At 40.0% G+C, this 26,795-nt stretch overlaps 2 protein-coding genes across 6 annotated transcripts; both read left to right on the top strand.

Moving 5' to 3' along the window:
- Positions 1–1,578: 1,578 nt before the first annotated feature.
- On the top strand, positions 1,579–14,910 carry LOC116264020 (uncharacterized). 5 transcript variants are annotated; one of them, XM_031643913.2, is made up of 13 exons: positions 1,579–1,856; positions 2,311–2,439; positions 2,659–2,697; positions 4,300–4,392; positions 4,469–4,651; positions 5,029–5,128; positions 5,215–5,245; positions 6,611–6,653; positions 7,608–7,760; positions 8,267–10,670; positions 11,613–13,032; positions 14,221–14,304; positions 14,548–14,910. In XM_031643913.2, exons 4-13 carry the CDS (start codon positions 4,334–4,336, stop codon positions 14,610–14,612), a joined length of 4,542 nt encoding a protein of 1,513 aa, XP_031499773.1. In that variant the 5' UTR covers positions 1,579–1,856; positions 2,311–2,439; positions 2,659–2,697; positions 4,300–4,333; the 3' UTR covers positions 14,613–14,910. The 5 variants fall into 5 exon arrangements, with proteins under 5 accessions (XP_031499773.1, XP_031499775.1, XP_031499774.1 ...); XM_031643915.2 differs by lacking the exon at positions 2,659–2,697 and having other exon boundaries at positions 11,616–13,032; XM_031643914.2 differs by lacking the exon at positions 2,659–2,697 and having other exon boundaries at positions 4,283–4,392.
- A 2,743-nt stretch (positions 14,911–17,653) lies between these two features.
- On the top strand, positions 17,654–24,665 carry LOC116263566 (uncharacterized). Its single transcript, XM_050080360.1, has 7 exons — positions 17,654–17,805; positions 18,477–18,703; positions 20,648–21,356; positions 21,469–21,540; positions 22,421–22,660; positions 23,148–23,239; positions 23,945–24,665. The coding sequence occupies exons 2-7, from the start codon at positions 18,672–18,674 to the stop codon at positions 24,471–24,473; spliced, it is 1,674 nt and encodes a 557-aa protein (XP_049936317.1). The 5' UTR covers positions 17,654–17,805; positions 18,477–18,671; the 3' UTR covers positions 24,474–24,665.
- Positions 24,666–26,795: the final 2,130 nt, after the last annotated feature.

Raw genomic sequence — 26,795 nt, 5'->3', positions numbered from 1 at the left:
GAAAAGAGAAAGTAGAAGAGCAATAGTTAGTGTGACCAGTCGTCCCTTCAAAGAGAACAAAGGCGAGAAAAATGTGGGTTTCATACCTTCTACCTCATACTCTTTTTCCATGACATCTTTTTAACATTTAAAGCGTGATCTGACAGTATAAGAGCCAAACTGGTTGTGTGTTCGGCCCCGAACACGGACGGCACAGTTTAGAAAAAAAAAAAAAAAACCTTAAGACATCCTTTTTTTCTCTCTCTGCCCGCTGTTTGTCTTACTCCATAAGAGAGAGAGAGAGAGAAGTTCATGAATCATGAATAATGTGAGACTTTGTAAGTACCAACCATATCCAATTTGTTAGGGACTTTTGGGCTTTGATATTTTTTTGGGTGTTCAACTAACAAGATGGTGAAGTTGCACCATCATAATCAAAAGGCTCAAGCTTTGCCCCAAAGGGAATAACGAGTGCAACAAACACATACACACATGGTGGAGCCATATGTTAAGGGGGCACACCATATATACAACAAAGGGAAGGATTTGTCAAAACTTTCAAAAGGGTTAAAGGTTCATTCTAAACTTATTTGAGAAGAATGGCAAGGGAAAGTTGGGATGCACAAGGTTGCACCGTCACAAACATAGGCTTATTGTGAGAAAATAAATCCTGTTTGTTCTCAATAACCCAAATAGTTTGCTAAATCAATCAACTTACCTGCAATTGGTTATATGAATAAAGTTATTTGCAATTGTAGAATAAGTTTATAATTTACACATTCGAGCCAATTTAACTCTCTAATGCTCAACAAGTAGGCACATGTATCCACAACTTTCTCAACAAAAAAACTAATAACAAATGGACACCTAACTTGCCTCAAGGAGCATAACGTAGCTGGTGGGGCTAAAGGCTTGTAAAAGGCAGGTCTCTAGTTCGATTCTCGACGCTATATTTCTGTGTTTTAAAGCGATAGGACACAACATCCAAGTTGAAGGGTGTCCTGTTTTATCACTGACACCGACTCAGCTCAAGAACCCGAAAGCAGGGAGAATAGGAACCTTCGAACAATTATAAAATAAGTTTATAATTTACACATTCGAGTCAATTTAACTCTCTGATGCTCAACAAGTAGCACACTTATCCACAAGTTTCCCAACAAAAAAGCTAATAACAAATGGGCGCCTAACTATTCAAACATATAAAAAAAACACCCAACTTTTTCAAGAAATTGGTATGTAGCCTTTAAAACACTGCAAACTAATGCCTAGCTAAACATGTAAAGAAAAATTCAGAAATTATCACAATCTTCTGAAGTGTAAATGTGGTCACAAAAATAATATAATTAAAAGCAACTTATGTTTGGCTAGGCATCTATTGCTAAATTAGCATTTTTTTTTTCTCAAAGGCATTTCTGTAGGTGCGTTGGTGGAATTGGAGGGAAGGGCATTTTGGTCAGCAAAAAGCCTTCAGAGAATACCGTAAGGTTGCATCTCCGAAGCGCGGGCTAGTTTCGTAACTTCCAAAATCCAAATTTCCCTCTTTAATTTTCCCTTGGCAATGCGTTTTGGAAAAGAAAAGAAAAAAAAAAGTCCCCACTAAAAGGGGACTCCTCCCTCTGTTCTTCTCCCTTCTCTCTCTCCACTGTCATCTGCTGCCGTCGTCGGCGGGCAGAGAGAGAGAAAGAGTGTGTGTGTGTGTGAGAGAGAGAGAAAGAGAGAGTGCCAGCCAGAGGGAGATTTTCTAGGGTTTCGAGGAGAAGGGAGGGAGGAAGAGGAAGATCGGAAGGATTCGACTTTGCGTTTGGAGGATCTTTCTGGGCTTGACGCCACCTCTTTCCGGCTCGCTTTTCGCCGGATTCCTGCTTGGCGGGAAGGAGGTAAGAATTCTGGCGATTACGATCCATCAGCTGAGAGGGCTGGATTCTTATATTCCGATCTTAGAAATGCATGTCGTCCTTTGGTTGTTAGGCGGGTAGATTCAGCCGTTTTTTGACGGGGTGAAAAGCTAGGGCTCTGCAGATTAACCTGCCCGAAATCGGTCCCGGATGTAAATGTAGGTCTAGTGGGTTGACAGTGAATGCGATCGGGGAAATGTGAGATCTTCTTGTGACATGGATTGGGCGTTTCCTGCTAACTTTTTGGTTAATTGGGGTGTACCTGTTTGACTCTTGGTTTTTATTTATTTGAGAACGTAATTTGGACCTGCCAGTGCATGTGAAGCGCATACAGTTCGCTTCTGCTTTAACTTATTTGGAACTTTAGGCAAACTTGAACATTGCTTTTGCTAAGGTTCTCCTCAGGTGAAGTTACTAAAATTTGATGCATTTGCAGATTGTCGGGCAGATGTACTGTCATTGTTGCATGAGAACTATTTCTTGGATGTAACTAGTGAGAGACTTTCGATGCTCGGTCGTCTGCCTACTGCGCCTAAAGCTGACTTCGAAGCTTACAGCTTTAATGGTGAGTGCGTCTAAGATGTTCGTTCTTAATATTTCCACAGAGGATTTCTGGATTTCAGACGATACATTATTTTCTCTTCGTAAGTCACCGATTAAGTACTGATCATGCCAAACGAGAATTCTGCCTTTTTTACGCAGAAACATGTGATTAAGCTTTGCCAATTTCTTTCGTCCAAACATATGTTTACTCATTGCCCATTTTGATTTGTCTGAAGTGCAGCTTGTTCGTTCTCCATCACTTTCTCTCACCGTGGAATGGGTATGGTCTTGTCATAATCTCATGCTACGTTACAAACTGGAGTCAATGATAGAAACCTGAAGAGCCTTTTAAGTTGTAGAGCGGGAAAGATACAAGTGAAAGCCTGGCACTTAGTCTTAACTTTGGAAATAGCAGTAGGGTTATCGACAGTGAAGAATCAGTACCAAATTAGAGAAGTTAACTGATGCATGAGTGTCAAGTACCTTGTGTGTCGTAGCTAACTGTTAGTGGAGAATGGAATATTGGGAGCTGCAACATCATGTTTACTCTTAGACCGATTTTGATCCAATTCTTCTCTATTCTTAGGTCAGGTTTCATAAAGAATGTTTTGAATTGTGCACAAATATGGGTTGTGATTGTTGTTTTGTTTTCTTTCTTCTCTCCTGTCATTGTTAGCCTCTGTTAAAATAAGTAAGTTTTATTCAGAAGCTGTTAATGGGTTGTAGCTGGGTATAAATCGTTTTTTCATGACATGGAGCTATGCAATCTTCACAAGCACACACAAATTGATGAAGGCATATGTTGGGGCTAGAAATCTAAAGCAGGGTGGCCACAAGCTTGCAGTGGAGCAAAATGCAAGATAAGATTATAAATGGTTTGCTTCAAAGTAAATATTTGGAATCTTACAGAGGATAATTGGAAAGTTTTGTAATTTAACACTAGGTACCAAATATTTTTTGGATATTGTTTCAGACAACTATTAATGTTACTGTTTTTGAGTTCTTACTAATTTATATACCTTTTTTGGCTTTTCTCTTTTCAAATTTACACAGTCACCTAATTAGGAAAATCAATGTTATTGTTTAAACTTTAATAATAACAAAAGTAAGAAAATATAAATCAATTTAAAAATTTCTGTTAAAGCTTGTATCTAAAAATATGAGTATGTTTTTTAGTGACTTTAACTAAGTCAAAATAGGAAATGTAAAAGATTGCCAGTTTAAATCTTTTCTCATATTAAAAAAAGCAGGGTTATGAGGAAACTTGAACAAAGGATGGCTTCTGAAAAGGGTTTCCAATAAAAAAGATGAGTCTACGTGAGAAATTTAGTTTCTGAAAAGTTATGCAAAAGAAGACATGGCTGGCATGTTCAGGTTTCTTTTTTTTCATAATGATAAAAAAAAAAGTCATTGCAATCACAGGCCGTGCTCACATGGAAAAGTGAGCAGTTCCATAGCAACTGACATTGGATTGCAAGCTCATCCACCATGTCCCTCTTAGTTGTGTTCGGTAAGAAGCCTACGTATGAAGAAATCAACAATATGTCAAATTGGGGCAAAAAAGGACAACATCTTGTTTGGCTGTGCGAAGCATACTAACAACCTGTCATTTTGGTTTAATCTTTCTTTCTATATTAGAAACGTATCATTAACTTACTGGTAACAGGCAGTATGTGAAACATAGAGTTCTTATGACATAGATGTTGACTTAGGTGTGGGTAACTACATTATGACAAGGTAATTACTGAAAGAGTAGATAAAAAGATAGATGCTTATGTATGGGTTATTATGTGTTTTTTGGTTGTTTTCAATGGCTTATTGCTACAAAGTTACAAACTCTAAGACTTTGCATGAAATTCTTCAAGTGCTCTTCTTTTGCTAGGTACTGGCACCACTAGGTGTTATTAGGGGAGAAAATGAAATCCGATTCACCACTTGATTATGCAGTATTTCAGCTGTCACCAAAGAAGTCAAGGTGAGCTTTTCCGATGTACTCCTATTGGAATGTAGAATGTGTTTGGTTTCTCATCTTATTATTCACTGATTTTCAGATGTGAGTTGTTTGTTTCTGGGGAGGGGAAAACTGAAAAGCTTGCATCTGGGCTTCTTAAACCTTTTGTCACCCATTTACGGGTAGCTGAAGAGCAGGTTGGTCAGGCAGTTCAGACGATAAAGCTGGAAGTGCAGAAAAATCAAGAAAGTGGAACATGGTTTACCAAAGGGACACTAGAAAGGTCTGTAACTGCTTGCATTCAGCTAAGTCACAGTTGATTTGGTTGTGGTTATTTGGTATGATAATGGCAGACTTTGTACTGTATATGTTTTGGAAGAACATGTGATGCATGTAAGCATCTTTTGTATTTTCATGGAAGCACGTACTATCCATACCATAAGTGTGAGTGCTTTGGATTATGTATTTAAGTTAACAATTCATGATTGCTGGTATTGATCATAGTGGAGAACAAAGTTGTCCAGGTTTATCATGTGTCTGCATTATAAAATTTCCATGCATCTGCTTTTTGGGAAGAAGAAGTTATATTTTGGTAAAATAAGCAGACTGACTGAAGAAATTTGTTTCCAACTTATATTGAAATTTCACATGTTATTGCAGGTTTGTTCGGTTTGTTAGCACACCTGAAATCTTAGAACTGGTCAATACATTTGATGCAGAGATGTCCCAGCTTGAAGCTGCTAGAAGAATATACTCACAGGTTCTATACCTTCTATGCAGTTTATTTTCAGACCTTGTCAAGAACCATGTCATAATTTTCACTGGCATTTCCTTTCCCTTATCCAGGGGGCAGGAGATCAGCTCCATGATGCAATGGGTATGTGGATGACCTGTCTAACTTGACCTTTTTTGGTTCAGTCTTATTCTTTCTTTTCTATGTGAGCTGCTTGTCAATTTGCATATGATACAGTTTGCTAAATCTTTGTGAGAAGCTGAATAAATGTTGTAAACCTGTTGAGAATGAACCTGTTTTTAGTTGTTGTCCATGGCACTAGCTGCATTCCCCTTAATAATACAGTGCTTGCCTTTACATTTACCCTGGAGGGATATTTTCCTTCTTTTCTTATGATTTGGTATTAATTTATATTTTATAACAATTTTTTTTTTTACATTTACATTTTTGAAGATAGATGCTGCTTTTTTTATCACTCTTCATATTGAGAAACTAGGAGTTATTTAGCCAAAAGCTAGCTTAGGTTTGTTAATGCAGTTAGGCCTGTAGGCTGGGCACCTGGGCAGTTGAGACGTGCTAGGCTTCAGTCATAATCTTACACTGTGTTTCGATAATGATCTTGAATCTGCTAGCTTATATGGTAAAGTATGTGCATCTTGATTGCATATGCATATTTTTTTCCTGGTCTTTCTTCTCTCACATGCTCCTTCCTATTTGTCTCTGCATTTCTTTCTTTCATCCTTGCTGATTAAGACATCGTTTTCATCCATACCCTGAGTCCCTGACTAAGCTTTTTAAATGGACTAGATTTTTTCTCTTCCTTTTTTTCTTAATGCTTGTACTTTTGATGTTCCTTCTTTGAGCTCTTCACAAAGAAGACTTTGCTTTGGTATTTCCAGTGTCCCTTATCTGCTAATGTGGTTAAGTGCTCAATATCCATGTAGTTAAGAGTTTGCTTTTGATATTTGGGGATATGGTCTACCTAGGTCAGTGGGGCCTTTGCATTGCCTTAATGCAAATGGCATATGTCAGTAATCTTTCCTTTTTTCATAGTGAATATATGCCCATGTAGCTGTTGCTCATGGATGCTTGGCAACTTAGATGACAATGATCTGGTGAAGAAGAAGACTTGAGGGCTGGTTGTACGGTTTTCCCTCTATATCAGGTTCAGTGGGCTTTAGGTTTTCAGGAAATTAAGGTACAAGAAATTTCAATTAATTATGTCTGGATTACTTTGGAAAATGAAGTAAATGGCTTGTGCCTAGGATGCAAGAAAGGCAAGTTCTGAAAGAAAACGAAACTAACATGGAAAATATGTTAACTGCATGTTTGGTAAGCAAGTGATAACTATTTGAATTTGGCAGTTGATGTGATTATTTTGTTTCAAGTACTTGGTTCCTTAGAGCTTTATCTACCTCCTGAATCCCTGATACTTGAAGGCTTTTGGCAACACACACTATCAGGCTTTTAATACAAATGCCATTTTAATTTTTAATACTCTTGGTGCAGATGAAAACGAAGCAGCTGCCACTGCAGCAGCAGATACATCTAAGTAAGTTCTTCTATGATGCTGTTTAATCAGGTTAATCCTTGAGTCTTAGTACTTACACTAGGTTGTTAGTCATTCTTATTGGTTGAAACTTGAAACTCTAGAACTGTCTTATGTGGAAACCATGCAATACTCATTTCTTTGTATAATCTTTTAGGAAAAGGTGTAGATATGTTGAGCATAATTGGGTTGGCATGGTCCAAGATAAGGTCAACATACAGTTTTGTACTTCACCTTTCCTTTTCCTTTATATACATATCTATGTATTTATATCTCTTGATTTGAGCTATGGAAGAAGGAAACGCCAGAAAAAGACATTTTTTATCTCATCAATGGGAAGACTTTATTTCATTGTTGAAGGAAGAAAAGGGAAAAAAATATAGATGGAAGGCATAGAAGCAATAGTGTACTCTTGTAGTTCCGTATTTTTCTCTCTGATGCTCTGTAGGTTGCTCAGTTTGTTTGTTGAAGGGTGTAACATCATTTTGTGATGTTTTATAAGTTTGCTGCATCAGAACTTGTGCGCTTCCTGGATGGTTGAAGTAGTCTTGTACTTTGAAAAGGTCTATGGATTCTTCGTGGCACTCTCGGCTTGCATGGGCAATCTCTAAAATTAGTGATTGGATTTTTTTTCAAACTGTTATGGCCCTTTCAACTTGCAGATTCTATCTTTGTGCTCACCTCTTTTAGACTTTGAGTGAATTACTCCTTCCATAGGCATCCTAGTTGGTGTTTTGGTGTGAGTCTCCACTGTCTGCTTATGAGACAGATCATGAACGGTTCAAACTTAAGATGGTATCCTCATCAATGAACAGTTCAGATGGAAATCTAATAGCTTTGCACTCATGGCTTTATGATTCCAACTCTTTATAGTGAAACAGTGTCTTGCCTTCTAAAATTTGTTTAAGGTTATTGTGTTTTGACTTATGAAGGCCTATATTACTGATGTTATTTCAGAAGAGAGCTCTTGAGAGCAATAGATGTGCGAGTTTTGGCTGTCCAACAGGATCTGAACATGGCATGTGCTCGAGCTGCAGCTGCAGGTTTCACTTTGGAAAATGTTTCTGAGCTTCTCCTGTTTGCTGAGCGTTTTCGTGCTCATCGTTTGAAGTAAGCATATACTTCCATTAGTTCATTTCTTTTTGCCTTTCAACTTGGTTTTACTACCCTGCTCTTACAGGCAGTTGTGGATGTGGCAGGTGTGTGTGCATGTCTATATATATAGATGTGTGTGTGTGTGTGTGCCCACATATATATAGGGTGTTTTTTGGAGTACATACACCCACATATAAAAAGTTGAATTTTTAGCAATTCTATCATACCTACTGGTTTCTTAATGTCTTGAAAAATCAATGGCCTGCAATGTGTACAAATTTTAGAATTCATGTTTTTTGTCCCAAGAACATGATCTAAAACATCCTTTCTATCACACACAGGCACATGCACACATATAATCCAATCCTCCTTTTCCAAGACATTTAGATATAAATTTTTGGTTGAAGGTCACAAGCCAGTTCTTGCTGTTTACAATTTTTTTTTCTTTTATTATTTTTCGTTTTGGTCCAATTTGGATTGTTTTGTGCATTGGATTTGGACTTATTCTTGCTTTTCTGCAGTGAGGCTTGTAAGAAGTTTATTTCCCTGTGCCAGAGGCGTCCTGAGCTGTGCCCATGGAAAAGGGAGACTGATCGTGAAGTCAGATCTTCTTCTGGGTCAGACATGTCCATTGATGACCAAACATTGGATCCCGAGATACAGTCAACCCAGGCAACTGATGTGGCCCATGTTAATCAGCCAACTTTGAAACCTGTGGAGCTGATGACTGCTGCCACAGCCCCCAGGGACGCAGCTCTTCCTGTGACGACCTCCATGATGCAACAAAGCAAACCAGCCTCATCTAATGTGCTGCGACCTGCACGGGGCTTCTTAAGACCAGAGCCTGGAGGGGAGAAGGATGTGGCTGAAGACATTGTTGTGAATGCCAAAGATAAGAAGGAACCAACACCATCTCCACCGCCTGAGCCCATCCAGCAACCAGCTCGACGACTCAGTGTGCAAGACCGAATCAACCTCTTCGAGAGCAAGCAGAAGGAGCAGTCAGGAGAGATGGGCAAGAACAAGGGTGGTGGCAGTGGTCTTTCAGTCAAGTCAGACTTTCGCCGGCTTTCAACTGATTCTAGTGGTATCTCCGCTTCAGTTGAGAAGTCAGTTCTTCGAAGATGGAGTGGCGCCAGCGACATGAGTATTGACCCAAGGGAGGACATTCCTTCACCTTCATCATCAGCCAACACAAATAACCAATTCGACTATGCTCGGCTGCAAGCAGGTGTATCCTCTGTGGTTAACTATGAATCGAAGGTGAAAAATCAGCCTAGTGATGCAACTCACCTAGGGATACCAGTGGATGGTATTGCAGCAAGGGATATAGGGGAATCTTGGGTGCAATCTGGAGTTGACAGTAGGCCAAGAGGCTTGGTTATGCCACGGTTGCGATCTGGGTCTTTGTCAGCTGGAGAAGAAGCTGCTGATCCAAGGGCTGCCTCTTCAAATATGCCATCCAAACCTGTCTTTTACGGTAGAGGAGAGGACATGAGGACTGATAATCGATTGCGAGAATCATCAATTTCACGTTCTCAATCTGGCTCTTCTTTTGGTGGGGAAGAGGAATCTGAAACAAAACCTTTGCCTGTGATCACTCATTTCAAGGCCTATCCCACCAAGCCTGAAGATGCTGAGGCAAAGGCTACGCTTACAAATACTCAGCTCAAAACCTTCCCAAGCAGGACTGAAGACTTTGCAATTCCTAAAGCTGCTGCATTTCCCACCCAGTTTAGGGATCCCTTTGGAAATGTGCAAGATGTTGGAACCATGGTGCCAGCATCTGTGGGACAGGCAAAACACTCTGCTGGGAAGATGGAAGGTTTTGGGTCCAAACTTCCCCCTGTTCAAACTCAAATTGGTGCTTCATTCAGCAAGGGTGCAGACGGAGGAAGTACCAGTCCTGCAGTGCGGATGCAGCCAGTTAACTCTCCAGCTGGCAGTGTGGCAGGTGGTGGAAGAAAAACTCCAGTAGTTTTACCACAGCTGAGAGCTTCTTTGGGTAGGAAAGATGACCGTGAACTAAAAGAAGGTCCAACAACAGTCCGAACCAACTCCAGAAGTGTTTCAAATCAGAGTATGGATGGGGGTACATCAGAGTCGGGTAGCTGGGAGATGAAATTGCAGAGACAAGCCTCTGTTCCAGAAAAGAATAAGGTTCCTTTGTATAAGGAAGAAAGTACAAACATGCCTACACCTGGATCAGGTAGAAGACTGTCAGAAAACCATGGAGCATTGGATCCGTCACATGGGAGAGTGACTGGAAATTTGGAAATGGCTGGAACCGCAACTGTCTCTGCTGAGTCGACTCAGAAGATGAGGCAGTCAAAGGGTAACCAGGAAAGGAATGATGAGCTTGAGATGAAGGCCAATGAGTTGGAAGCACTTTTTGCTGCGCACAAGCTTAGGGTTCCTGGTGATCAGTCTGGTGTTGGACGGAGGAACAAACTCGTTGATGATCAACCAACTATCAGCAAGAGATCAACAGTTCTGGCTGGTAATCTGCAGTTGCAAGAAAAGGTGGTGCAAAATCCTGTAGTGGATGCTGTGCCTGTGGGAAATGCTGGTGCTGTGAAGGTGGATGTTGATGTAAAGCTAATGAAGATGGCTAGCTCTGAAGAACACAGCGAGCCCACAAGTCACTTACCAAATGTTTTGGGGCCTTTGGTTGATTCAAGGGGACTGTTCTATGATAGGTATATGCAGAAGCGTGAGGAAAAACTCAGGTCAGAGCCAGCCAATAAGCGGGCACAAAGAGAAGCTAAATTGCAAGCTATGCAACAAAGCTTAGAGAGAAGCAGTGCCGAATTGAAGGCAAAATTTGCAAGCCCTGTTAGCAAGAGAGATCCAGCTGCCCATGCTCGTCAACGGATAGAAAGGCCTGTGTCCTATGCTCAAGCAACCATGAGATCCAGGGAACGGGTATGTCATTTATTCTACTTCACATGAAATGTTTTGCTTCCTGAAGAATGTGGTACTGCATGTTATAGAGTTGTGAAGAAAGTTATTTCTTTGAGATTGCTTAACTTAGTGTTCCGGCAACTCGTGCCATGCCTGAGTATTACCTGGCTGTAGTTTAGGTAACCTAGGAAAGGGTTGCTGTTGGGTTCAACCATGGTTGCTAGTTGTCAGGTGAGTTGGTGGTATTTGAGTTTGATTCTTACATGGTGTAGGTCCATTCTATAGTGTTTAGTATGGGGCTGCATCTTGTTTGCATGCAGCAGAGGAACACATTTCCTGGAAAGTTTCTCCCCGTGAAAATCTTCTCTGCCTACTGCTACACATTGTTGGACAAGCTTGTAAAAGGATTGTTTTTCCTGCTCTTTTAGTAAACAAATTAAAAATTTCTTTTGTTCTCATCCATCTATGTATACAACAATTTTGGTTGGTAGCATTTAACATATAAGACAGGACCATGATATACCATGCTTGGAAGTGGTCTTGGTGACATATTAAAAAATTTAACACTCGGACCAATAATTAGCTATCTGGCAGTCAGTTTTAGTTCGTATTGTTCATTAGTCGCAGGGCAACTAAAAAAGTTTGGACATTTTGAAGTGGCTTTGTCAACTAAGCAAACCCAGTTATTTTACAGACACGTGACTTTGTCTAAAAAGGAGATCCGTGGTGACTTCGACTTGGTTCAGACAATCTTGTTGAACAGGTTTTTTTCTGATTCTACTGTTTGCATAAATGCATCCTAACCTAGAGAAAAGGAGTCTCTTTTGCTCATAGTTGAAAATACTCTGCGACATACCATTGTGATACATTTATTTATTCATTTCAGTTTGCTTATTTAAAACATTTGGGAAAAGAAAGTTTGTTTGTTTCAACTTATTGCTGTTTATTTTTATAATGCTTCAGCAGGGAGATGACTCTGAAAGTGAAGAGGATTTAATCGAAAACTTAGAAAGTATACTTTACAGACAAGGTGGCACTCTAGAAACTCAACAAGCTCATGGGGAACCTGTTTTAGATGACATATCTTTGAAAGTCAGTCAGGCCAAGAGATCCCTGCATAACAGAAGTTTGTCCTTGTCAACACCTCGAACTACTGGGCCAAGGGCCATATCTATTAAACCATCAAATTCTAGTGTTGGAAATTACCGGAGCCAGGCAGAAAGCACCCTTGCACAGTCAGTGCCGAGCTTTTCTGACGTCCGGAAAGAGAATTCAAAACCATCAACAGTGACAAGTAGGGGTTCAGGTCGTTCTCAAGTTCGAAGCTATGCTCGCAGCAGGAGCACTAATGAGGATAACATGATGAAGAAGGATGATAAACAGAGGCGTTCACAGTCTATGAGGAAAAGCTCTGTGGGTCTTGGAGAGATGAAAGATGTTTCATCTCTTAATGCTGATGCAATTTCATTGACACCATTGAGATTTTCCAAGGAAGAAGCAGAGAACAACAGACCTGTCAAGAATACTGCTAAAACCTTCCTGCGAAAAGGTAATGGAAGAGGTGCAGGTGCTGGGCCTGGTATTGCAAAAATGAAGGCTTCAGTAGCTACGGAAAGTTTGAAAAATGAGGACACTGAATTCAATGAGCAATCTGGTGCAGATATTGATAATGATGAAGAAGAGGTTGATGGTTCATCGTTTGAAAAATCTCTCAAAGATGCTGATTTTCATGCTGATTCTGATGATGACAAAGCTCAGATAAGCCAGGGATCTGAAAAATCTGGAGATTTTGAATGTGAGAATGGTGACACTGTACCCTTAATTTCTGAAATCAATGATTCAGCAGTGACACTATCTTCTGTTTCTGCTCATTTTAATCCTTCTTTGGGTGCTCCACGTGATTCCCAAGGAGAAGAAAGTCCTGCATCCTGGAACTCACGTGTACAAAATCCTTTTTCTTACGGTCTAGAAGCATCTGATGTTGACACATATATGGACTCACCAACTGGAAGCCCTGCATCATGGAATACCCATCCTTTGGGCCACCTTGTGGAGGCGGATGCAGCTCGGATGAGGAAAAAATGGGGAAGCACTCAGAAGGCAATTCTTGAAGGAGCTGCCTTACAGCATTCACGCAAGGATGTCAAAAAGGGTTTGAAGCGGCTTCTTAAATTTGGAAGGAAGAGTAAAGGATCAGAAAACTTGGTGACAGATTGGGTGTCAGCTTCCACCACTTCTGAGGGAGATGATGACACCGAAGATGGGCGTGATCTGGCTAGTCGATCATCAGAAGACCTGAGAAAATCAAGGATGGGGTTCTTGCAGTCTCAACTTGTATGTGATGGCTTCCAAGAAGGAGAATTTTTCCAAGAACAAGAATCAAGTAGGTTTATTTGTTTCCTCCTTTTCTTCTACCCCCAGTTCATCTTTGGGCTTTTCTGGTTCAGATTCAAGCTGGTGCTTCTTATTTGTCTTTTCTTGTTTCATTAGGACACCGTAAATTGTCCCTTCAATGCTGTAGTCCTGCAGCCTATGATCTGTAGTTAGTGCCTCTAGAAATTAGTCCGTCACATGGATTCCTGGTGTTATATATTTTAGGTCAGAATAAGGAACTGAGCAAGGATACCATCGGTTGATCTCCTGCAGTAGCCTCAGGCATCTGCTGAAGGGCATAGTCAGTCAGTCCATTCTCCAACTCTATGCCTGGCTGATAAATACATAAAAGCCCACACGCATCAGACTATGTTAATGTGGACTAAGTTGCATTACACCAAGTTGTCAATTTAAACATTCTTACCATGTCTAGTTTGCTTTAACATATAGGGTTCAACATATCAGCTGATCTAAGCCTGCAAAATATAATCTTTAGCTACTTTAAAACTCAAAATATTTTGCCTTTGTGACTCTTTTCACCTTCATCCTGAACTCAGCAAATAGTTACTGCTCTTAAAAATCTCTGAGGGTCCTCCCTCCCCTTCCTCTGTATGTAAATGTATGCACACAAAATTTGTAGTTTGTCCTTCTCACCCCGTATTTTGGTGTAAAATATTTGTCTAGCTCTTCTCCACATTTACCCAGGTCATGGCAGTTTTCTGCAGTTTGAAATTTTTGGTTGGTATCAAGCTATGTCACACGGGTACTCCTCCAAAGGAGGAGTACCCGTATGGTACCGGTACGACACGGGTACGGGTATGGGTACGGGGTTGGGTACGCCTTTTGAAATGATCCTTGTTTCTATTGGTTTTGCGGCTCTTTTGCTAGGTGCTTTTCAAGTTTTCATATAAGTTGTAAATTGTAATGACTGTATTTATGAATATGACAATATGTTATTCTGATTGTGTAATTTTTGATATAGATATGTGCAAATATGTTATTTTTCTGCATTTTTTGACATATATATGTGTGTGTGTACGGCCGTTCCCCCGTACCCAAGTTTTTTGAAAATGGTCCGTACCCGTACCAGTACCGGCACCCGTACCCGTACCCATGTGACATAGGTATCAAGATATTTACATGTTTAAACTGAACATTTGCTTGGTTACAAGATGTTTACTTGTTTAAACTTGTACAGTCCAATCCTTGCGGAGTTCAATTCCTGCACCTCCGGCAAACTTCAAACTGAGGGAGGACCATTTATCTGGAAGCTCTCTAAAAGGTGAATACAACAAATATCTGCCCAATTTCTTATTGAATTTTGTTCGATGAAACTCATGCCTTGAAAACACTTTGGAGATCTATTGTTTCTTCAAGGCCTTTTTTTTTGGGAGTAGAAAGTAATTTTGCTATGGATTATGAGTGTAATGAGTCTAATGACATTCTGTCCTCTCTCTCTTTCTCTCTTCTGTAATTCTTTTCCGCTACGTTGACAATCTTGTGCTGCTTGTGTTGAATAATGCAGCACCTCGTTCATTTTTCTCACTGTCAAACTTCCGCAGTAAGGGAAGCGAGTCCAAGCTTAGATGACAATCGAGGATCATGGCAGACATCTCATTTCCGGTAGGTTACAAGGTCCGAGTACATATGTAAGATTCCATTTCATAGCTTCGATACATGTATCATTTTCCTTTTTGTTTATGTCCACCCTTAGCACAGGAAACTTCTACGTGGTAGTAAAGGGCTGCAAGCTATTGTTTTTTTCTTGCGGTGTCTTGAAGAAAGTTCGTGGTAATTGCTGTAGAATGTATGTGTCAAACCGTGCCAATTGGTGCCGATTTATTGTATGTCTGCTGTAATTGAACAGTGCAGGTTTTCTTTTTTGGCTTATCGGAGTGTTGTGATTGATTTGTATTTCTCTTGTGAAAAATATCTTCTCATTCATTACACCCACCTCGTAACGACTTCAACGGGAGAGAAACTCATTTGGCAAACGGGCATATTTCATATGGAAAAAGTTTAAATAGAACATCCGCTGAAAATGCAGTCTCACCTAATCTACAAGGCTCTCTACCTGGCCGCACTGCCAACAGACCATTAACGAGTTGCAGGGAAAGGGATTTCTATTAGACATTGTATGCTGCACTAGAGGCCGAAGCATATTTTCCTTGAAAGTGCATCAGAATAGCTCTACCAATATGCATCTGCAAGAATTCCAAGTTCCTGTCACATATCCTTGGCTTGATTTAAAGCATTTGCTGACAAATTCCCTGTTCCGCAAATAAAGAGCTGGAAGCCTACATTAGTACTCATGGTCATGAAAAGTGTACATAATTTAAAGTCTCCTTTTCGTTGGTTAAATGAGAGGGTAAACAGGAGCGGTTTTCGTCTCTAATTTTGCACATCAAAACCGTTGAGACTTGAGATCACCCTTTTTCACACCAATGCCGGCAATGCTGGAAGTCGATGTTTCAAGTGCAATTTTAATTTTTAAAGGTCGTTGGACATCTGAGACACTATTGTGAGTGTTTAATGAATCTGGTCCAAAATTTGGAGCAGATTTATGAAACATTTGAACTAGTATTCCACAAGTCTGGTTCTAGTGTTTTATGTTGTTTTATCCGCATGCTGGAGACTAAAGAGCGAAGTCAGTTTAGGTGCCCGTGTATAGAACTGAAGGATTTTTCTCATCTTAAAGCCTGCAAGACCTTCAAATCCCTATGGGAAGCTGACACGCACATGCAAAGTGTATGCGTTGGTGCGTGTGTACGTATGTCTGTATACACTATAGAGTTGTTTCATTAGCTAACACACATAATACAGCCACACACGCACAGAGACGCATACACGTTGCATGTGCGTGCATCTACAGACATATGAATATTGCCTTCTACTCTTCTAGAAGGCAGAGTTGGCGCTCACATATGAGGTTGGAGAATGTGGATGAAGGAATTTGTCTAAAAAATTGGAATAATTAAGTCACGATCTGCTCCGGAATTTTATTATTCAACAAAGTCACGCCATTCGGTGAACTTTAGATTAGTTAAGCAACGATTACGTAGTGACGAAGCTTGATGGATAATGAAAGAAGTCAGCCTTTGTATAACCCTTCAAAGCAACAAGCATTCCTTAGACTCAAGGGAATGGAATCAAGTCCATTATTTTCGCAATTTGATGAACCCTGAAGGAACGTTGGCTATGCTTTTCCCACATTTCATGTACTTACATCGTGTCTGTAAGTTTGTTGCATAGTCAAGTCGGCAGTTGAGCAGCCAAATCAATTCGGTCATCACGTATTAAGACGGGAAAAAAAGATTGTTTGTGCTTAATGTTTGAGGAAAGCATACCCGTGCGCGAACATGTTCACAGCGAGAAAGAGATCTATACTTTTAGCTTGATGTTCATGAGGAATTCTTCCTAGATGTGGAAGCCCCATCTTGTGATATTGTTCACTATGTGGTCCTCTAGTTTTTGCTTTACTTCATCTGCTCTTTACTCCTTGATCGATTGATCTTAGATATCAAGAAATTTGTCAAGATTATGGGGGACAGAAATGTGCATTTAATTTTAAGCAACACGACTTTATGCTGTCGATTTGGACTTCCGAGAACAACCATTTCGCGATCGATGCACTTTCCGGTATCCAATAGGGGACACACACGGTGGTAATGAATTGGACCAGTTTTTTATCTTCGAAAGTAGTACCACCCTCGCATAAGCCCTTGGGGAATACCAAAATGGACCGAAAAATTCTCTCCATGCGGTGGTAATTCACAAACTTCCATATGCCGAAATTTCTTGTAGTTCATGAACTTGGACGTGTTTTATATGACTTTAGATACATTTCTGGATGGCTTACTTTTAAGATGTCCACTTGCACATAATGAAAGTGGTTTTATTATATGGGGCTTTGACAACAAGGATTTGTTCGTATAGTATTTAGACATTTCAACAGAATGACATAATTTAGTTGCTGCGTCTCAAGGGTTTCAGTTTCATGACTCCAACAAGTTACTTTAAATGATGATACACACACACCTGCAAGATGATTTGTCGAATGGATAGTTTTAGGAGAAGATTCAAAGAAGACAACACTATCTGGATTGTGTTTGGGTGTTTAAGGGAAACGGAGAAAATGAAACCGGGTTCTGGTATATGTTTAATCCAGTCGCCATGGGTTCTTCCTTTTATGAAGTTAACCTCACTACTTATTCAGATCGAACTCAACATCAAAGACTTTTCTAGCAAGGAAGAGTTTCCTTTTTACGATGAACAACTCTTTCCAGGGCAAAACCGCTTCATGTAATGAGCTCGCTCCTTATGTGGAAAGCAGCAGCCGATCTTTACCTGTACAGAAAAATACAGCAAAAAAGCTCAAGATGCAGAGCGACAACAGGATCGAAACTCGATAGAGAAATCTGGTAAGGCTTCGGAATGGAATTGTAAATCCAGATCCTTTGGGTTTCATATTCGTGCGGGTCGGGTCGATCCGGACCCGCATCCACCTCCAACTAAGCCGCCTGTCTTCAACGCTACGTGAGGAGCAAAGCGGTAACGTGCGACGCACTCCTTCGGTAGTGCCTCTTCTCCTTCCCTCCAACGCCCTCACTAGCTACTTTGAACCTCAAGAAGTTCCAAAATCCGAAAAGGTCCACAAAGGCAGAATAGGAGAACACCACGCGACGTGGAACTTCCATTCCGTCCGCCCTTATTCCCTCTCTCCCTCCACCGGCTTCCCTCGCAGAACTCGACGTCTCTCCCTCTGCCATATGCTAGATCTTTGGTGAGCATTCTATTTCCTGTCCTGTTTTAGACCAACTAAACGAAGTTAATCGCTTTAAATTCTTTTCATTCCTCTCCAATTTCCTGCGATTGTCTTTTCCTCTCTTCTTTTTCCTTTTGTTCTTCCATTCTCGCTTTTTTCTGTTTCCCTTCTGATTCTTTTTCGAGTTTGTTGTATATGAAGCATCTCTTTTCCCTTCCGTTATGTATGGTTCTCTTTTATTCTGTGTTTCTTTTTTTTGAGTCGTTTAGAATCAGAATGTTCTTGTTGAATTTTTCGACCCTTTGTCAACTTTTATTGCACGATCTTTTACTAGTTAAACTTGGAACTCGATCTTCTGAATCTTCTTGTTTGCTGTTTTCGGGTTTTCGTTCAAGCTAAATTTGCTGAATTTCTTTCGGAATTGCGAACATGAATCTAATAACTTGGAAAAGTTGCATTGTTCTCAGGTTGAATTCGTTTCTGCTTGGGTTCTCCGAAATGTTTCTCTTAATTTTGTCTCCTTACACAATTACAGTTTCATTATTTACTGATTCAAGTTTATATCTTTTGAAAATTTTGGTAAAGCAAAATTTCCCGCCTTCTAAAAATTTCACTTTCGTTTTGTTTGTGCCGCGAAAAAATGAAATTTGTTCGCAAGACAGCACAGTAACGCTCGTTAATTTTCATAGCCGCAGGACCTACCAACCGTTCTGAAGGGGGGGCAGGTACGAGTTGGTTAAATTGCCGATGGAAGTTCTATAAGGTCGATGGCGGGGGCGGACCTCAATTTCGCAGGCGAGATCGACCTCGTCAAGTAGGCTATTTTGGCCTCTATTTGGTTTGGACATGTTGGGCAATTCCAGTCATTGTGAAGCACTGGGAAGATGAGCAGGAAAATGCAGCACTTGCAACAATGGTAACGTCACCATTTCGATTTCCTGGAAATGCAACGGTTCGGAAAGTGGTTATCCTTGGTCGTTTTCTTTCAAGCGTTTGGTTAAGTTTTTCATTGAAAATTTATGGAGCGTTCATTTCTTCGAAGTTGATTCGAAATTGGTTCCTGAAAATAGAGGCGGTTCCCTTTGTCTAGCTGATTAAATTGATGGTCTGCCAAAGTGTCCATTTGAATCCGATATCTCTTGAGTAAGGCAGTTGACGAGTACCTACCATTTTTACTCTCTACCAATCATCACTAATGACGCTCCAGTCCTCACCATTTTCTCCCATCCGAACCCTGTTAGGCTGTTCGGCTTGCTCATCCAAATGAATTTTCCTAACAACTTCATTTCCTGCTTCTAAACAAACCCCATACTCTGTGAAGACTTTCAGATGTCTTGGAATCTCTGGGGATCCCAGGCTGCCCGACTTGATAAATCCAAATGCATCTATGTTGATGCATCTACTCCATGTATCGTTGTGGTTCAATACCAATACCACCGTCAGAAGTTATTATAGCACATATTTAACTGGCACAGACCTAAGTTCCAAATATAAGAACCAATGATGATCATATCTGATAGAATTTGTTTAATATTTTCCAGGTTAGAGTTGAGTTGGACAATATTTTCCTGATTCTTGCTTAATGATTCTCATGTGCATGAAGTTATGAGTTTAGATTTCTGGATCAAGATTTGAAATTTACGAAAACATTGAAAGACACTAAACTTGGAACGGAAATAAAACTTATTGATCCCTCTGGAGATCCATGCAAACCCGTTCAGTCAACTCCGAACCCCTTCTCTTGGGGACTGATGAATGTGAGTGTAAAAATTCTCATTTTCATCCCATTCTACAGCTAGCAAGTAGTAATGCAAGATGACGTGCATGGCATGGAATTGGCGTTCACCGTCACATGTTGTAGACGACATAGAAACGATAATAACTTGAATAAAGTATGTCTTTTTCAGAAACTTGAACGACAGATATATAAGCGTACGCTGTCTCAAAATTAGCCTGTGAAATAAAGTGCATATCAGGTAATTAACTTATCCGTTTTAGATTTACTACATTTTTTGTGTATCGACGTGTGTGCATGTACGAAATTGTTCTCATCATTTGCTATATACTTTTCTTTCATTTTTTTAGATCTTTGAAAAATGGGACAAAACGGCTAGGGATGTCAATAAATCATATTACATCCAACATCTGGTTGAACTGCATAAAATATGAAAGAATTTTTAACATCTGATTAATCAGAAGTAAGAAATGACATCCTATCAGAATTTAAATAAATATTGACTGAATTCGGATTCAGATTTAGATAAGATATATTTTTAAATAAAAATCATACCTTAATATGTTTTGGATTCAGTTCAAAAATCAGATTTACGGATGTTAATTTAAAAATCAGATTCGAATCAGATTCAAATTCTAAATTCAGGTTTCAGATTCATATATGATATAGTTTTTTCTTTATACAAATTCAAATAATATTTGAATATATAGTTATCTAAAAAAGAAGAGGTATGATAAAGTATATATCCTATTTGAATCCAATCTGTTGACTTCATTGAAGCAGCGACATTATGATTCCATTTACATACTTGCAGATTTCTGAGGGGCTTGCAAAGTTGGTTTTCCAAGTTCATAAAATTGTACGTCCTCTCGTATCTGACGTCTTTCAAACCTAATTATGTGAATAATCTACACCGTAAATGTGTAAATGATGCAAATGTCAATCGTGTATGGACGGTAAAACTTTGCTGATCTTTTTTGGTGGGTGAGATGGATTCACACAATTATGTCATGAATCTTTTTCACCAAGGAGTTGAGACAACGTCCTTTCCAATACTTTTCATGGTGTATTTCGCCCTTCAACTGACCGCATTTGTGCCACGGGCCCACGGCTCTTCTTCTCCAGCAAAATGGCGTCCCTCACACCAGGCGTCCTACTGAAGCTGCTGGAGCGCCTCAAATCGAGGTCCACCGTCCCATCTGGTGATCACAAGCCTATTCTCCTGCAGGTCATAAGCATAGTCCCCTCTCTAACCGGGTCAGGCCTCTGGTCCAGCCAGGGCTACTTTCTCAAAGTATCAGACTCCTCCCATTCCACCTACGTCTCCCTAACAGCTGACGACAACGACCTCATCTGTACAGACAAGCTGCATCTGGGGCAGTTCATCTACATAGACAAGATGGTGGAGGGCAACCCAGTGCCCTTGGCCCTTGGAGTTAGGCCCCTACAAGGTAGGCACCCCTTTGTAGGGACGCCTAAAGACCTAATGCAGATGATGGTGATCTCTGAAGATGATGACTGTGAATCTCTGCCAGAGAAAAAGGTAGGGAATAGTGCTGGTGGAGGTGGCTGGGAAGGGGACAACGAGAAGTTGAATATTAGAGCTTCTATTAAAGAGGAGAAAGTGTCTGTTGCTTCAAGGTACTTGAAGTCGTCTACAGATGGGAAGCAGAAGAAGGGTGGTGATGGTGGTGGGAGGGAGGGTGGAGGTGGGAAGAAGGTTGAAGAGTTGGGAGTCGCCAAGGACAGAACAGTTGGAAAGAAAAGTGGCATTAGCGAAGAGGTGAAGGACAAAGGAATTAAGAACAGAAGTACAAAGGAACAAAAAAAGCAGGTAACTGAGCTTAGCTGATTGGCATTTGATGATACATATGGGTCAATATGCTGATTCACCATAAAATTGTACTACTATAAATCTTTATTTACTTATTTTAGTTTTGTCACAGAGAAATCGAACTCAGGATCAGAGGCCTGTCAGCGCTGGCCGTTATCTTTCCAGAAAGGAAAACAAAGATAAGGTAAATTGGTGTTTCTGTTAGCTGTATTTGCGTGTAAATGCTGATATGAATCATAACTACAAGGAATCAAGGTTGTTCACATCTAATCCATAATTTTGTATCCTTTTCCAATGATTAGAAAAGGAACCACTCGCCAGATTTGTGATTTAAACGGTTTGGATATGGTTTTTCTGGTTTTGTTTTTTGTCTACATCAGGATCAAAGGCCTGTCAGCGCTGGTCGTTTCCTGTCCAGAAGGGAACACAAAGAGCGGGAAAGTGTTTGTGTTAGTCTTAACTTTTAATTATACACACACACACACACACACACACTCACTCACTCACACACATGAATCATACGAAAATTGATCAAGATCGTTGCATAGGATTTCTTTTTCTTTTTTCTTAAACAATAAAAGTAAAGAGCTCCATGCTTGTGATATAGATGGTCGGAATAGGAGTTTTTTTTTTTGGCCCCATCATATTGGATCGAAACTTGATTTTTCTTGTATTTTGCTGGCCTACGTCCAATCAATTCACGCCTTTGCCTAAAAGACTTGGCTGCGTTTACTTAAAGTCTCCACCCGACCCCTTTTTGTAAAACCCTACAGTTGAGTTGCGGTGCGGTTGTAAAATGGACTTGGTTTTCATTTAAGTCGGATTCACGAGTGCTATGTATTTTAATACCCCGAGCACTTCCAGAATTCTTGCTTGATCTTAATGCAAATAAACTACGACTGGTTTTTTTCTCCTGTTATCCTTTCGATTCAGAACGTGCAAACCAGCGTCAGTCCGCTCTCCCGGTTAATAGTAAAGATTTTAGGTAAAAAAATAGTTACAAATGAAGCAGCCGTAGATAGGTGAAGAATGATGACAGGTTGGTTGATGCCATTGATATGCAGGCGCCCGGTATTTCTACAACGCCACCATGTGAACAAGTTAGTAATTCATCGAAACCGAAAGCATCTGCGACAGGGAAGTCATCGCCAACGAAGGCGTGGAGAAAACCGGATACCGTCAAAGCTACAGCTCGCACGGACGAAGGCGAGTCGCCTCGACAAGCAATTAGTGATAATAAAAAACCTACAACCTGTAGCTCTACATGGAAGTCTCTTCCTCCTGAGGCAGTGAAGCTCGGCAAGGTCGTTCTCTCGCTCTTATGTATAATGGCTAATTGTTGAGGCAACCTTAATTTTTCTCGGTATTCACTGATCAATATTCAGGAGAGATAGTGAGTGAATTCAAAATTGTTACATTTTAGATGACCTCTCGTTCCTTGATTGGAACCGGTGGACCTGAACAATTTGTTGTGGCCTGACGGTTCTACATACTTAAGTAGATGCCCTCTCTTCCTTTGTTACTTCTGTTGCTAACTGTCGGTTTCGGTTGGTCAGCACCGTCCTTCTAAAGTCGTTATCCTCTGTTTGTTTCTTTATATGAAGATTCTATCTAGCTTTTCTCATTAGAAGCTGCAGTAGATAATCTCTAGCTTTCGATAATCTAAGATGGGATATTGAAGATCTTTTTCCTTGCTAAAGAACAAAAAACCTCTATTCTTTCGGGCTATCTGTCAGAGTGTATTTTTAGTTAAATAGGCACCTAGCTAACATCTTAATCGTGACCATGCAGGAAGTGGTAAGAAGAAGAAATGTGGCTTCATTTGCGGCAGCCCTCGCGCTGGAAGAAGCTGCTGCTGCAGAATCGCTTGTTAAGTGTCTTAGGTACTTTTTATTTTCACATCTTTTACGTTAAATCTTCTCTGCAAAGTCACGTGATACCCTCCCTCCGCGTATGTGAAATACCACAACAATAAATAGCAACAGTAATAGTAAAGTGCTATTGATATCATATTTCTTTCATTATTGATGTTATTAACATTATTATATCATGAAGCCATCAGTAAAACCAATTTCAAATAACACTTCATTTTGAAGTTCCTCTCTTCTTTAGGATTCGTGAATCTTAGTGTGGATAAAATGGTTGTAAACAGAGGAAATGAAAAATGAAAGAAAGGGTGGGAGAGAAAAAAGGGGTTGGTAAGACCAGTCTCCAAAGGAGACTGGTTGAACCATTCCTTTATTGTGTTATTACAGATGAACGTTTGTTAAAGTGGTAAACTCAAGTACGGGATTAAAAAAATAAAAGAAAGGTGGAGTAGCATGAGTTTGTGAAAAGGTAAAATACCCATAATCTTTCTTGCAATAGTTCATGAGGTAGGACCTGTGTACAAAAACCCTTATTAACGCTTTCTCTTACAAGATCTACGTTACGAGGTACTGGATTGCGATTCAAGCCTTCCTCTTCAATTCTGATATAGATTTGGATATGACATGACCTGCGCAGGAAATAATCTGTTTATACTTTATACACGTATTCATATTATCTTTAGGCCATCCTAACCTCTATCTGCCTCTAATTTATACCAGCATGTTGTCTTCTCTGCAATCTTCTTCATCATCAGCAGACATTCCTCTTACCTTCGCCAAATTCTTTGATCTGCACCAAACCCTCATCTGTGCCAAGAAAAACAGCTCCCTGGCAATATTTTCTGGCAAAGACAAGCTTAATACGAGTAAAGACAGTCAGAACAGGAGCTCATGCATTGTGTCCATAGAAACGCAACAGAAGGAGAAGATAGAATGGAGAACTGGTGATGGAGGGAAAGAAATACTGGAGTTAAGGGCCGTCCTCCTCAAAGAATCGGAAGCGTGGTTCTTGGACTTCTTAGAGAAGGCACTAGAGTCCCACGGTCGGAAGACTCCGGCTAGCGGAAGGTCTAGACTGCAACGAATGGATGTGAGGTCGGCAATTGGTATTCCTGAGATGAAGAGTATCAATGACTGGTTAGATGGATGGTTGGTCAGAAAGAAGGAAGAAGGGTCAGAAGTTGGCGAAGTAAATGACACTGTTGAGAGGTTGAAGAAGAAGTGTTACGAATATCTGCTTAGCCAATGAAAAATTGCATATGATGCTAGAATAAAACACTTCAATCCTCTGATTATGATTTTGATATCCATGGCATTTGCCTACCCATGTTGGTACGCAACTTTGCAGATAATGAAATGGTTTCATTAATTAAGTTGAATGTTAGTTCAAGTCTGTTGTTAATGTTTTCCTAAATAAGTTGAACATGTTTATTTTAGAACTGGAGTAGGACAGCTACATTGTGCATATTGTATATTTGTAGATAAATGGTCGATAGATGGACGATTACTTGATTAACGAAGAGGCCTTCGGTCTCAATAGCAAGTATGTTCCCTCAAGAACAGAAATCCTAAACCATTGCTTAGTCAACTGTTTCTCTGTGATTTCTGATCTCTCCGATAATGTGAATTGTGCTTATTTCTTGTTAAAAGAGAAATGAAGCTAAAAGTTCCATCTGAAAACTGCTTTGTGGGTAGCAAGTAGAGAAGCAACTACTGAACTAACTTCTCTGTTCGTTAGTGATCAACCGACTTGCTGTGAAGAGACTTCCTTCTGAAACTTATTATTATAGAAATTAACGCGGGACAACTGCAGTGCTAATCCTTGATATTTCAAATTTTCAATAAAAAATGATGCATATTGAGTGGATAAGAATGTTCCATCCTATCGAAGTGGGTTTAAGAATAATTTAACACGGAGATTTGGTGTTCAACTTCCCAATTGTTAATTAAACATTTGCGCAGACTTGGCTGGAGTACAGGACCACAACAAGTTGAGCTCGTGGGATTTCCAACAGCCATTGGCTTTGAACAAAAAACTGTTCCCTCTTTCTGTAGTTTGTCGCATATATATATAGACTAATCAGTCAAACTTTATAAAGATGTTGAACTTAGTTGTGAAACGAACAGAAAAACTTGTCATTGCTTCTGTAATGATAATGGACATTCCCATTTCTTCTTCGATGGGAAAAATCCCTTCAAACGTCGATCTGGCTGAACCTGGACCGCGAGACGATGCACCGTCGCAGGGTTAAGCTCTGAAACACAATTAATTAAAGCCTCTCTTGCGATTGCACTTCACCTCGAGGGCATGTTTTACGACATTTAGGTATTCGAGCGAAAATAGTTTAGAGATATACCAACACGAGCTTGCTTCATCCACCTGGCTAAACTTTTATATGTAAGACTTTCAGACGGAAGGTCAACAGTTTAAAGTCTGAGGTCTGACGCATGTATTCTGGTGGGTTCCGTCTAACTCTTATGTTGGCGATAGAAAAGTAAATAAACAAATAGGCAAGATGAGTTCAACTGAAAGTGGAAGGAACAAAAGCATATTCACCTTGTAGTGACAGCCTTGGTCGGCCACATATTAACTTTTGTATGTTCTTCAATCGGTTGGTTTTCGGTTCTCGATGGCTGCTTTCATTGTTTAATAATATTTTCTGGTTGAGATAAGGCAAGGTCTAGATATCGCTAGACAGATTCCCGAGTAGAAAAATTAAGAAGAAAATATAATATGGAAGTAGAAAAATTCAAAAATTAGTTGGAAAAGCAGTAGGGAAAATAAGGAGGAAAAAGATTCTGATTGTGAGCGCGCGAGTAGTTTTTTGTGACCAGAGAATCGACACGTTTCTTGGCACCCAACAAAGTGAACTTGGTTTTCTAGTTTCGGTAAAAGTAGAACGCGATCGAGGAAAAGCTTTTCTAATTCATTGATGCTTAATTGACCTCCTTCGTTGAATTTTACGTTATATGAACTAATAATATTCTTAGAATGTCACTAAACCTCTGTTTAATGGAGATCAGGAAGTGTAATGGCGGCACAAGCATTTTCACATGTCATGCCATGTCTTATATAAGATCGCACGTCAGAAAATTTTTGATCAATGGGTTATATTTTGATACCATGACAAAATATTGAACATTTTCAATAGAACTTTTGAAGCACCATGTCAAAATATTGAACAATTTAATCACAAAAGAACTGGGGTGTATGTCATTTCTGCTCATGTACGTCAGGTTCTTTCTAGAAAACATATATACGTTGGGGGACCTCGCTTTGTTTCATTCATGTGAAATCCAACCCACCTTACCAGTCTTTCAGCCTCGCCTAAGGCATTCAAGCGTACGTCATCAATGCATCTTAAGCCTGGAGATGTACAACAAGAGAGCCGAACTCAACTCAATTCACATATAGTTCAGTTTTAGTTCTACTAGAGCTTTATGAAGTGAGCTCGACTCTGGCTTTATGAGGTGAACTCGAGCTTGATTCGTTTAACTTTCGAATCAAGCTCTAATCGAGCTTAGCCGAGCGAGTTCTAGTTGAGCCTGGCATTGAACATTCCTACTTATG

The sequence above is a fragment of the Nymphaea colorata genome, chromosome 11, assembly GCF_008831285.2.
Source record: "Nymphaea colorata isolate Beijing-Zhang1983 chromosome 11, ASM883128v2, whole genome shotgun sequence".
Taxonomy (NCBI): Eukaryota; Viridiplantae; Streptophyta; class Magnoliopsida; order Nymphaeales; family Nymphaeaceae; genus Nymphaea; species Nymphaea colorata.
Note: the sequence above shows the minus strand (reverse complement) of the source record. Positions and strands in the feature narration are given on the sequence as shown.